This window comes from Mauremys mutica, chromosome 1 (genome assembly GCF_020497125.1).
Source record: "Mauremys mutica isolate MM-2020 ecotype Southern chromosome 1, ASM2049712v1, whole genome shotgun sequence".
Lineage (NCBI taxonomy): Eukaryota > Metazoa > Chordata > Testudines > Geoemydidae > Mauremys > Mauremys mutica.
Window position 1 is genome coordinate 370,695,260 of NC_059072.1, and position 12,139 is coordinate 370,707,398.

The window sequence follows — 12,139 nt, forward strand, 5'->3', positions numbered from 1 at the left end:
AAAGGTTCCTGTGGGAGAAGGGGCTCCTGTACCGAGAATGGGCTCCCCCAGGGAAGATGGAGTCAGGAGGGATCAGGAGGCAGCTGGTGGCACCCCAGGAGTATCGCCGCCAGCTGCTGTGCCAGGCCCATGACATGTCCCCCTCAGGGCACCAGGGAGCCTGGCGTACCCAGCAGAGGCTGCTGCAGAACTATTACTGGCCTGGGGTCTTTGCCCATGTCCGGCAGCACTGCCGCTCCTGTGACGTCTGCCAGAGGGGGAGGAAGGCCCGGGACAGGGGGGAGATGGGTGTAAGGCCCGGGCCCCACCCCGAGGAGCCTGTCCGGAGGGGGGCCAGGGTCAGGAGGGGGGCTCTGAACCGAGAGAGCCTGAATCACAGCCCCCCAGACTGGAACGTGGGGGGAAGGCCCCAGCCCCGTGTGCACCCCAGGGGTACTGGGGTGGGGAGAGGGCGCGGGCGGCATAAGGTTGTAGGTGGGTCTGAACTTCCCCGGGTCACTGGCTGGAGTGACCCCGCTCAGTTCAGTCTCGGAGGGGGGAGAGGTGTGAAGAAGTAGGAAGCACAGACTGTCTGTGCGGGGGAGGGGAGAGCCAGAGGTTTAGGTGAAGATGCAGGAATTCAACTGTGAGCTGAGCTTGGCCTGGGGGAGGGGAGATGACACCTCTGGCCAGGGGAGACAAAGGAAAGGAGCTGAGGAAGAGGAGGGGCCGGAGGGAATGGGCAGACGAGTGCTGGCTGGAGAACAGAGGGGAGGCAGGGAGACCGAGCTCTGATCCCCAAGGGGGGGGCTGTGGGGCCCCCCAAGATGGACCTATCCGGGGGATCCGGTTATCTGTACCTGCAAGACCTGTGTTGGACTGTGTTCCTGTCGTCTAAATAAACCTTCTGCTTTACTGGCTGGCTGAGAGTCCTGATGAATCTGCAGGGAGTCCGGGGGTGCAGGACCTGACTCCCCCACCCTCCGTGACAGGGGGTGGCCAGGTGGCAAGGAACCGTGCCTGGCATAGTGGCCAGCCAGAGCAAGAGCTCAGATGGCAGAACAAGCCAGGTGCCTTCTTCCCTGGGTGGGAGGGGAGCTCTGAACCCCAGGTCTTTACTGACCAAGGACACCCCTGGGAGTGGGGTGCAGTGGACGGGGAAGGGAGGGGCACGGTAAAGGGTGCCATGGGGGGGTTCAGGGAGCATGGTGGCTGGGGGTCAGGCAGGGTTGTCCTGTCAGTGGGGGCACCCGAAGAGGACGGCAGTCACGTTCTGCGGGGGGGAGGGCTTGGGGCTCATTGTGAGCTCGGCCACGCTGGCGTAGTGGTGCACGGTGTTTCCGTGGAAGAGGTGCACCCCGTCCGCGTTGCACATGGCACTGTCCACGTGCTCATGGCGGATGGACCCCTCCAGCCTCGGGCTCCGCGGGCTCTGGTTCAGATCCACCCGCTCCAGGGAGTTTCCTGCAGGGCAGACAGGAGCTGTCAGAGCCCCCGGCCCGGACCCACGTGCCCCTTCCCTGGCCTGGCCCCACACGCCCATTCCCCGGCGATGTGAACAGAGCCCCCCGGCCCAGCCCCACACGCCCCTCCCTCCCTGACATGAACAGAGCCCCCCGGCCCGGCCCCTCGCACCCTTCTCCTGGCCCAGCCCCGTGCACCCCTCTGTGACATTCCGATAGAACATCTCATTGGAAGGTGACAGGGCCAGAAAGGGTTAATTACCTCCCAGACTGACCTGACGCAGGGCCAAACTTTAGAGACAGGTTAGGAAGATACGAAATGAACAGAGCTGGGAAATGCAGCCGCATTGGTAGAGGTAGAAGGGGAGATGTTTGCTCAGGGCTTGGGATGTCAGCAAACAAGTCTTGTCTATTGCTCAAAAGAGGAATATTAACATTTAGAAAGACACTTGCGTGAAATCGTATCATTGTCTCCGTGTCTCTTTGAAGGTTGTGGTCACCTGTATCTGAACTGTTTAATGGAGGGTGTGACGAAGTGGGACTGTTCCTGATGTGTTATGGGATTGCTGAGTGGGGGGTGTTGGCCTGGGAAGGTTGCAGGGGAGTTTTGCTGGGACTGGCTGCCTGGGGGAAGGGAGGATCCCTGAGCAGGTGTGATGGAGCAGGGACTGTCTGTGTGCTTGGTAGGCAGAGACAGGTCTGCAGCTGTAACATGAGCCTGGCCTGGGGGAGGGGAGGTCTCACCTCTGGCTGTGGCTAGACAAAGGGAAGTGGGGAGTGGAGGCAGTCTTCGGTTTTGGGAGCTGGGAGGTGGGGTTTCAGGGGATCCTAGGCTGGGATCCAAGCACCCTGAACCCCCAGAAAGGCCAGATTGAGGGGTCCTGGCTCTGCACACAAGCTGGGCTGTATCCTGTGTTCCTGTTGTTCAATAAACCTTCTGTTTTACTGGCTGGCGGAGAGTCACTGTGAGTTCGGGAAGAGGGGTGCAGGGCCGGACTCCCCCACGCTCCGTGACAGCAGGTAACCTGAGAACCCAGGAGGGGGGTTGGAGGCCAGGTGACACCTCTGCCCGGGAACCTGGACAAAGGACACGACGGCTGGGGGAGGAGCCGGGGGGGCTGAGTGAGAGGCTGGGGGAGTTTCAGTTTGGAGCTGGCTGGGAAATGGAGAGGGGCGCCCCGACCAACAGGGCTGTGGCCTCCCTGGTGCCCCCAGATGGACCTGACTGAGGGAGTCCTGTTGTCTGTGCCTGCAAGACCTGTCCTGGACTGTGTTCCTGTCAGCTAATAAACCTGCTGCTTTACTGGCTGGCTGAGAGTCCTGGTGAATCGCAGGAAGCCGGGGGTGCAGGGCCTTGTCTCCCCCCACACTCCGTGACAGAGGGCAACAAAAATGATTTGGGGGCTGGAACACATGACCTACGAGGAGAGGCTGAGGGAATTGGGATTGTTTAGTCTGCAGAAGAGAAGAGTGAGGGAGGATTTGATAGCTGCTTTCAACTACCTGAAGGGGGGATCCAGAGAGGATGGAGCTCGGCTGGTCTCAGTGGTAGCAGATGACAGAACAAGGAGTAATGGTCTCAAGTTGCAGAGGGGGAGGTTTAGGTTGGACATTAGGAAAAACTATTTCACTAGGAGGGTGGTGAAGCACTGGAATGGGTTACCTAGGGAGGTGGTGGAATCTCCTTCCTTAGAGGTTTTTAAGGTCAGGCTTGACAAAGCCCTGGCTGGGATGATTTAGTTGGGTTTGGTCCTGCTTTGAGCAGGGGGTTGGACTAGATACCTCCTGAGGTCCCTTCCAACCCTGATATTCTATGATTTTATGATAAATTATCCTATAATGTTTGGGAGAAGGAGAGTTAAGCCTATTGTTTTCTCAGGCCGAAAGGCTGCTGGAAATGTATAAGAACCTGGGACACGATCCTGCTTCATCTCAGATCCGCTTTGGGTTTCAAGAGTGGGAAACCTTAAGCCCCAAGGATTGAGATCCCCAGTCACTGACTGGAGCCCCCTGAATATGGACATTGAACTATAACCTCTGGACTATTTCTGAAAGGACTTTTGGCAACTACAAGCTCCTCTCTGCTGTGTCTGAACCTCAAGAACTGACTTCAAGTCTGTCTGAATGGGGCTGTGACTGCCCTGCTCTGAGTGATTTGATGCTCTCAGTTGGGTCCCACCAGAGGCAGCGTCGTCACACCCCCCCCTGCGATGGGAACGGTGCCCCCGGCCCAGCTCCGTGCTCCCCTCCATCGCCATGAGAACCGGCCCGGGGGGCGGGGGGAAGCAGAGATGCCCTGGCTGGGCCCAAAACTGCTGGAGTCAGTCACTGCCCCCCCCCCACAGCCCCTCAGGGCCAGCCAGCATCACCCGCCAGACTCGCCCAAGGACCCATAGCATCAGAACCCAGGAGTCCTGGGTCCCACTCCCTGTTCTAATCCACCAGCCCCTCCCCTCCCCGAGCCAGGAGAGAACCCAGGAGTCCTGGCCCCCCCACCCTCCCGAGCCAGGAGAGAACCCAGGAGTCCTGCTCCTCCAACCCCCTGCTCCAACACTCCAGCCCCCTCCTCCCCAAGCCAGGAGAGAACCCAGGAGTCCTGGCTCCCCCACCCCCTGCTCCAACACGCCAGCCCCCTCCTCCCCAAGCCAGTAGAGAACCCAGGAGTCCTGCTCCCCCAACCCCCTGCTCCAACACGCCAGCCCCCTCCTCCCCGAGCCAGAAGAGAACCCAGGAGTCCTGGCACCCCATCCCCGTCTGCAACACTCCAGCCCCCTCCTCCCCGAGCCAGGAGAGAACCCAGGAGTCCTGGCTCCCCCACCCCCTGCTCCAACACTCCAGCCCCCTCCTCCCCGAGCCAGAAGAGAACCCAGGAGTCCTGCTCCCCCACCCCCTGCTCCAACACTCCAGCCCCCTCCTCCCCGAGCCAGGAGAGAACCCAGGAGTCCTGGCCCCCCCACCCTCCCGAGCCAGGAGAGAACCCAGGAGTCCTGCTCCCCCAACCCCCTGCTCCAACACGCCAGCCCCCTCCTCCCCGAGCCAGGAGAGAACCCAGGAGTCCTGGCCCCCCCACCCTCCCGAGCCAGGAGAGAACCCAGGAGTCCTGCTCCCCCAGCCCCCTGCTCCAACACGCCAGCCCCCTCCTCCCCGAGCCAGGAGAGAACCCAGGAGTCCTGGCTCCCCCACCCCCTGCTCCAACACGCCAGCCCCCTCCTCCCCGAGCCAGAAGAGAACCCAGGAGTCCTGCTCCCCCACCCCCTGCTCCAACACTCCAGCCCCCTCCTCCCCGAGCCAGGAGAGAACCCAGGAGTCCTGGCTCCCCCACCCCCCTGCTCTGATCACTAGACCTGGCTGCCCAGCTCGCACCGTTGATGACGAAGAGCTCAGCGGAGTGGGGGCAGGTGAAGGTGGCGTCAGCGCCCGCGATGCCCAGTTCCTCCTGCAGGCCCCGGGGGTAGCCCTGCACCAGCGTGTAGCCCGGACCCACCCGGTAGATGTAGACCTGGGAGCCCTGCAAGGCAGACGCAGGCCGGTGGGGCGGGGAAGAAGGAATGCCTGGCCATGGTATGGGCCCTGAAGAAACTGGAGCCCTATCTCTTTGGGCGCCACTTCACCGTGTGCACCGACCACTCTCCCCTCACCTGCACCAGATGAAAGGAGCCAACGCCAAGCTCCTGAGGTGGAGCCTGCTCCTGCAGGACTATGACATGGACGTGGTCCACGTGAAGGGAAGCGCCAACCTGATAGTGGACGCGCTGTCCCGGAGAGGAGGCCCCGAACTTCCCCAGGTCACTGGGCAGAGTCTCGGAGGGGGGAGAGATGTGACGGAGCAGGGAGCAGGGTGGATTTGACCTGGGAATGTTGCAGGGAGGTTACACTGGGGATGAGAAGGAATCTGCCTGAGCTGTAACCTGAGCCAGAAGGGGGGTTGGGAGACTTCACACCTTCTGCCTGGGAGACTGAACAAAGGACAGGAGAGAGAGGGGAGGGGGAAGAGAGCTGCTGCAGGGATTTTTTAGTTTCAGTTTGGGGCTGGGGGGTGCAATGCAGGGAACCCCAAGCTGGGATCTGAGCTCCCTGAACCCCCAGAAAGGCCAGATTGAGGGGTCCTGGTTGTGCCCACAAGCTCTGCTGTAGCCTGTGTTCCTGTTGTCCAATAAACCTTCTGTCTTACTGGCTGGCTGAGAGTCACTGTGAATCCCCAGGACGAGGGGTGCAGGACCCTGACTCCCCCACACTCTGTGACAACTGGTGGTAGCGGTGGGATCTACTGCACCCCGTGGACGATGCTTCCTGCAGTAAGTGACTGGGGAGCAGTAAAGCAAAGGGGCATTGACGGGAACCAGGCGTGCTGAAGAGTCAGAGAGAGACGGGGTCAGGGGGCAATTAACCCCTGGGAGTGTGTGTCCAGCGAGAAGGACTGTTGCAGTACCAGGGTCCCCCGGGGGATCGCAGCGAGCGGTCCCAGGGGCGGAGGAGTCTGCAGCTCGACCCTGGCAGAGAGGGGGTGACCTGAAGAAGTGCTGGTGCACGAGGGGTGGGAAGCGGAGAGCACAGGCCGCGAGGGGCCAGCAGGAAGATGTTTGCTAAGCGCCTTAAGAGTGACCTGGTGGAGCTGTGCAGGCAGAGGGGGCTGCGCATTGGGAAGTCCACCAAGGAACAGCCAATTGCCCAGCTGGAGGAGACGGATCGCTTGGGTGAACCAAGCCCTGTCCCTGAGGGAAGCCGCCCGGCGGACGCAGAGTGGACCCCGGGACCTGACATGGCTGGGAGGGGCCAGACTGCTGCCGAGGACACCCCGAGACCCTGCCCACCTATACCTAGGGGAGGGGTTGGGGGAAGCCCAGCGAAACCGAGGGCACCCTGACCCCGGCAGCCAGCAGGGGATCGTCCCGGCAGAGCTCCCCGTCCCTGGAACGGATGCGGCTGGAACAAGACAGGGAGCTGAGATGGGAAGAGCTCGAGTTAAGGAGGCAAGAACTGAAGAAACGGGAGAACCAGCGTAAACACGAGGAGAACCAGCGTCAGCATGACTGGAACTGGCCCGGCTGAGGAGCAGCGGAGCCCCGACTGCGGTGAGTGAGGGGGGACCCAAGCCTACAAAGAGCTTTGATAAGAGCTTCCTGGGCCGGCGTAAGGAGGGGGAGGACATAGACACCTTCCTGACGGCCTGCGAGCTGCACAGGGTTGACCCTGCAGACAGGCTCCAGTTTCTCACCCCCTTACTGGACTCCCCCGCCGTGGAGGTGTACAGCCGAATGAGAGGGGCGGAGACAGGGGACTACGAACTGTTCAAATCCGCCCTGCTCCCTGCTCCGTCACATCCCCGCCCTGCCCTGGGGGGGGGGGGACAGACACCCAGCCCCCGCCCTGCCCTGGGGGGGGGGGACAGAGACCCAGCCCCCACCCTGCCCTGGCAGGGGAGAGACACCCAGCTCCTGCCCTGCCCTGGGGGAGACAGACACCCAGCCCCCGCCCTGCCCTGGGGGGAGAGACACCCAGCCCCCGCCCTGCCCTGGGGGGGACAGACACCCAGCTCCTGCCCTGCCCTGGGGGGGACAGACACCCAGCCCCCACCCTGCCCTGGGGCGGACAGACACCCAGCCCCCGCCCTGCCCTGGGGGGGACAGACACCCAGCTCCTGCCCTGCCCTGGAGGGGACAGACACCCAGCCCCCGCCCTGCCCTGGGGGGGGACAGAGACCCAGCCCCCGCCCTGCCCTGGGGGGGGGAGAGACACCCAGCCCCCGCCCTGCCCTGGGGGGGACAGACACCCCAGCCAAGCAGGCCCTGAGCCGGAGGCCCTGTTCTGAGTTGTCCACGCAGCTGGGCTTGGCCAGAACCGCCCCCGCCAGATTACCTGGATCAGGTAGAGCTTGTTGTCCCAGCTGAAGGCGCTGTCCACCAGCCCGCTCAGCTCCTGCCAGGTGTGGTTCAGCGGCCACGAGTGCCAGCCGTCCCGCTGGGAGTCCAGGCGGAAGTACTGCCCCCCTAGGGCCGGGCGAGAACACGCTGCTCTGCATCACTGCCCTGGGGCAGGGGGGCTGCTGGCGGCTGCTGGGGCGCTCAGCAGGGGCTGACCCCAACCCTGGACCATGGCCGGGACGTCCTGGTCACACCTGGAACCAGCAGCCAAGGGGCAGGGGTTTGCCCCCCAGACAAGGGGGGCCTATGGGGTGGGACTCCAGGGAGCGTCCAGACAAGGGGGTCGATGGGGAGCGGGGGGCTCTGGGGGCTCTGGGGAGTGACCAGACAAGGGGGTCGATGGGGAGCGGGGGGCTCCGGGGAGCTCCAGCCAAGGGGGGTCGATGGGGAGCGGGGGGCTCCGGGGAGCGTCCAGACAAGGGGGTCGAGGGGGGGCGGGGGGCTCCGGGGGCTCCGGGGAGCGACCCGACAAGGGGGGCGAAGGGGAGCGGGGGGCTCTGGGGCTCCAGGGAGCGTCCAGACAAGGGGGTCGATGGGGAGCGGGGGGCTCCGGGGGCTCCGGGGAGCGTCCAGACAAGGGGGGTCGATGGGGAGCGGGGGGCTCCGGGGGCTCCAGGGAGCGTCCAGACAAGGGGGGTCGATGGGGAGCGGGGGGCTCCAGGGAGCGACCAGACAAGGGGGTCGATGGGGAGCGGGGGGCTCCGGGGGCTCCGGGGAGCGTCCAGACAAGGGGGGTCGATGGGGAGTGGGGGGCTCCGGGGGCTCCAGGGAGCGGCCAGACAAGGGGGTCGATGGGGAGCGGGGGGCTCCGGGGGCACTGGGGAGCAACCAGACAAGGGGGGTCGATGGGGAGCGGGGGGCTCCGGGGGCTCCGGGGTGCGGCCAGACAAGGGGGGTCGATGGGGAGTGGGGGGCTCTGGGGGCTCCGGGAAGCGGCCAGACAAGGGGGTCAATGGGGAGCGGGGGGCTCCGGGGAGCGACCAGCCAAGGGGGGGTCAATGGGGAGCGGGGGGCTCCGGGAAGCGGCCAGACAAGGGGGTCGATGGGGAGCGGGGGGCTCCGGGGAGCTCCAGCCGGGGGGGCTGCAGGGCTCCAGCCAAGGCCCAGTGGCTCAGGGTCAGGGCTGGGCCGCGGGGACCCCGGTGGGGGCCAGGCAGCGGGTCGGGGAGCCGCTCCCCACTCACCCCGGAAGGCGTAGGTGCGGTTGACGTCGTCCGCGGTGAAGGCCTGGAAGGCGAGGCCGCTGCAGGGGTCCCGGATGCCCATGGCAGTGGCGTTTCTGCGCGCCTCGTGCCCGTGCCCTGCACCCGCCGGCGGGGAGAGAGGGGTCAGGTACAGGCAGGGGGCCAGGGTGTGGCTGGGGGGGGCATGTAGTGTCTGGGGTATGGAGTTGCCAGGAGGTGCTGGAGGAGGTGGGGTCATAGGTTGGCCAGGGGGTATCACGGGGGGTCAGTGTTGGGGGTGGGGGTGTCATAGGGGCACAGGGGGTCAGAGTCACGGGGGGGCCAGGGGAGTTGTGCTCCAGGTGAGGCTGGGGATATTGTGAGGCAGCCACGCTATCACGGGGGTGCTAATGGGGGGGGCTGGGAGGATCATGGCAGGGTATCGTGGAGCAGCGGGGTGGATTGTGCGGGGTGTGTGTGACCAGGAGGGATCGCGGGGTGGGGGCAGCTGGGGAGATCGCAGGGGGCTTGTGACCAGGACGGATGGTGGGAGGGGGTAGCCGGGGGGGACTGCGGGGGGCTTCGAGCAGGAGGGATCGTGGGGGGGGGCAGCTGGGGAGATCGCAGGGGGGTTGTGACCAGGACGGATGGTGGGGGGTGGTAGCCGGGGGGGACTGCGAGGGGCTGCGACCAGGAGGGATAGCGGAGGGGGGCAGCTGGGGAGATCGTGGGGGGCTGTGACCTGGAGGCATCGTGGGTGTGTGTGACATTATGAGTGTAATATAACATCTCATTCGCAGGTGACAGGGCCAGAAAGAGTTAATTACCTCCCAGACTGACCTGCCCCATGGGTGAGCTGTAGAGACTGGTTAGGAAGATACTAAATGAACAGAGCTTTGAAATGCAGCCGCATTGTTAAAGGTAGAAGGGGAGATGTTTGCTCAGGGCTTGTGATGTCAGCAAACAAGTCTTGTCTATTGCTATGGCTTTGATTCAAAGACCAAAAGGGAATATTAACATTTAGGAAGACACTTGCGTGAAATAGTGTTATTGACTCTGTGTCTCTGTGAAGGTTGTGGTCACCTGTATCTGAACTGTTTAATGGATAAATTACCCTGTGCTAATTGCCAGGATGTTTGGGAGAAGGAGTTAAGTCTATTGTGTTCTCAGGCCGAAAGGCTGCTGGAAATGTATAAGAACCTGGGACACGATCCTGCTTCATCTCAGATCCGCTTTGGGTTTCAAGAGGGGGAAACCTTAAGCCACAAGGATTGAGATCCCCAGTCACTGACTGGAGCCACCTGAATATGGACATTGGACTGTAACCTCTGGACTATTTCTAAAAGGGCTTTTGGCAACTACAAGCTCATCTCTGCTGTGTATCTGAACCTCAAGAATTGAATTCAAGTCTGTCTGTATATTGATCTTTAACCAACACTCTCTCGCTTTTCTTTGTTAATAAATTTTAGCTTAGTTACTAAGAATTGGCTATAGCGTGTATTTTGGGTAAGATCTAAGTTATAATTGGACCTGGGTATGTGGCTGATCCTTTGGGATTGAAAGAACCTTTTCTTTTATATGATGAGATCAGATTTTCAGGAATCATCATCATATATCTGACAGGTGTGTCTGGACAGAGGCCTGAGGCTGGGCACTTTAAGGGAACTGCGGGGTTTGGACTCTAAGTGACCAGTGAGGTACTAGAGAAGCTGTTTTGTGCTGGTTGGTAAATCTAAGTATTGGAATAACCACCAGCGTTTGGGGTTTGTCTGCCCCGTTTGGTTTGCAGTTCACCCTGATTGAGTGACCTCAGCTGGCTCCCACGGGCAGCACCGTCACAGGGGGGGCAGCTGGGGGAATCATGGGGGGGCTGTGACCAGGAGGAATCACGGGGAGGTAGCCGGGGGGATCACGGGGGGCTGTGACCAGGAGGAATCACGGGGGGGTGTGACTCAGAGGGATTGCGGGGGGGCAGCCAGGGGGATCGCAGAGGAGTGTGACTCGGAGGGATTGTGGGGGGCCGCAGCAGGGGGGATCATGGGGGGTGTGATCCAGAGGGATCGTAGGGATGTGACCTGGAGGGATCGCGGGGGGGGGGAGCCAGAGGGATGGCGGGGGGGCAGCTGGAGGGATGGCGGGGGGGCAGCCGAGGGGACCGCGGGGGGTGTGACCCGGAGGGATAGCGGGGGGGGGCAGTTGGAGGGATGGCGGGCGGGCAGCCGAGGGGACCGCGGGGGATGTGACCCGGAGGGATGGCGGGGGGGCAGCCGGAGGGATGGCGGGCGGGCAGCCGAGGGGACCGCAGGGGGTGTGACCCGGAGGGATGGCGGGGGGCGGGGCAGCCGGAGGGATGGCGGGCGGGCAGCCGAGGGGACCGCGGGGGGTGTGACCAGGCGGGCTCGCGGGGGGGGGCAGTTGGAGGGTTGGCGGGCGGGCAGCCGAGGGGACCGCGGGGGATGTGACCCGAGGGATGGCGGGGGGGCAGCCGGAGGGATGGCGGGGGGCGGGGCAGCCGGAGGGATGGCGGGCGGGCAGCCGAGGGGACCGCAGGGGGTGTGACCCGGAGGGATGGCGGGGGGCGGGGCAGCCGGAGGGATGGCGGGCGGGCAGCCGAGGGGACCGCGGGGGGTGTGACCCGGAGGGATGGCGGGGGGCGGGGCAGCCGGAGGGATGGCGGGGGGGGCAGCCGGAGGGATGGCGGGAGGCGGGGCAGCCGGAGGGATGGCGGGCGGGCAGCCGAGGGGACCGCAGGGGGTGTGACCCGGAGGGATGGCGGGGGGCGGGGCGGCCGGAGGGATGGCGGGGGGGCAGCAGCGGGGCCCGCAGGGGGTGTGACCCGGAGGGATGGCGGGGGGGGGCAGCCGGAGGGATGGCGGGCGGGCAGCCGAGGGGACCGCGGGGGGTGTGACCCGGGGGGATGGCGGGGGGGGCAGCCGGAGGGATGGCGGGCGGGCAGCCGAGGGGACCGCAGGGGGTGTGACCCGGAGGGATGGCGGGGGGCGGGGCAGCCGGAGGGATGGCGGGCGGGCAGCCGAGGGGACCGCGGGGGGTGTGACCAGGAGGGATCGCGGGGGGGGGCAGGTGGAGGGATGGCGGGCGGGCAGCCGAGGGGACCGCGGGGGATGTGACCCGGAGGGATGGCGGGGGGGCAGCCGGAGGGATGGCGGGGGGGCAGCCGGAGGGATGGCGGGCGGGCAGCCGCGCGGACCGCAGGGGGTGTGACCCGGAGGGATGGCGGGGGGCGGGGCAGCCGGAGGGATGGCGGGCGGGCAGCCGAGGGGACCGCGGGGGGTGTGACCAGGAGGGATCCGCGGGGGGGGCAGTTGGAGGGATGGCGGGCGGGCAGCCGAGGGGACCGCGGGGGATGTGACCCGGAGGGATGGCGGGGGGGCAGCCGGAGGGATGGCGGGGGGCGGGGCAGCCGGAGGGATGGCGGGCGGGCAGACGAGGGGACCTCGGGGGGTGTGACCCGGAGGGATGGCGGGGGGCGGGGCAGCCGGAGGGATGGCGGGCGGGCCGCCGAGGGGACCGCGGGGGGTGTGACCCGGAGGGATGGCGGGGGGCTGGGCAGCGGGTGGGGTGGCGGGGGGGGGGGCAGCCGGAGGGATGGCGG

The 12,139-nt window shown here is 65.0% G+C and overlaps 1 protein-coding gene across 1 annotated transcript; it reads right to left on the minus strand.

The window, feature by feature from the left end:
• Positions 1-974: 974 nt before the first annotated feature.
• LOC123374810 (hemopexin-like) lies at positions 975-8,800 on the minus strand. The gene is made up of 4 exons (XM_045025120.1): positions 8,548-8,800; positions 7,299-7,429; positions 4,806-4,950; positions 975-1,443 (listed from the first exon to the last, which is right to left on the minus strand). The coding sequence occupies exons 1-4, from the start codon at positions 8,783-8,785 to the stop codon at positions 1,217-1,219; spliced, it is 741 nt and encodes a 246-aa protein (XP_044881055.1). The 5' UTR covers positions 8,786-8,800; the 3' UTR covers positions 975-1,216.
• Between the last annotated feature and the right edge of the window lie 3,339 nt (positions 8,801-12,139).

Excerpts from the sequence above, each read along its gene's own strand:
- LOC123374810 (XM_045025120.1), bottom strand. The coding sequence starts at position 8,785 with ATGACCCCACCTCCTCCAGCACCTCCTGGCAACTCCATACCCCAGACA. Across the intron at positions 7,430-8,547 it reads CCGCACCTACGCCTTCCGGG|GGGGGCAGTACTTCCGCCTG; the intron begins GTGAGTGGGGAG and ends GCCCGGCCCTAG. Across the intron at positions 4,951-7,298 it reads ACAAGCTCTACCTGATCCAG|GGCTCCCAGGTCTACATCTA; the intron begins GTAATCTGGCGG and ends TCTGCCTTGCAG.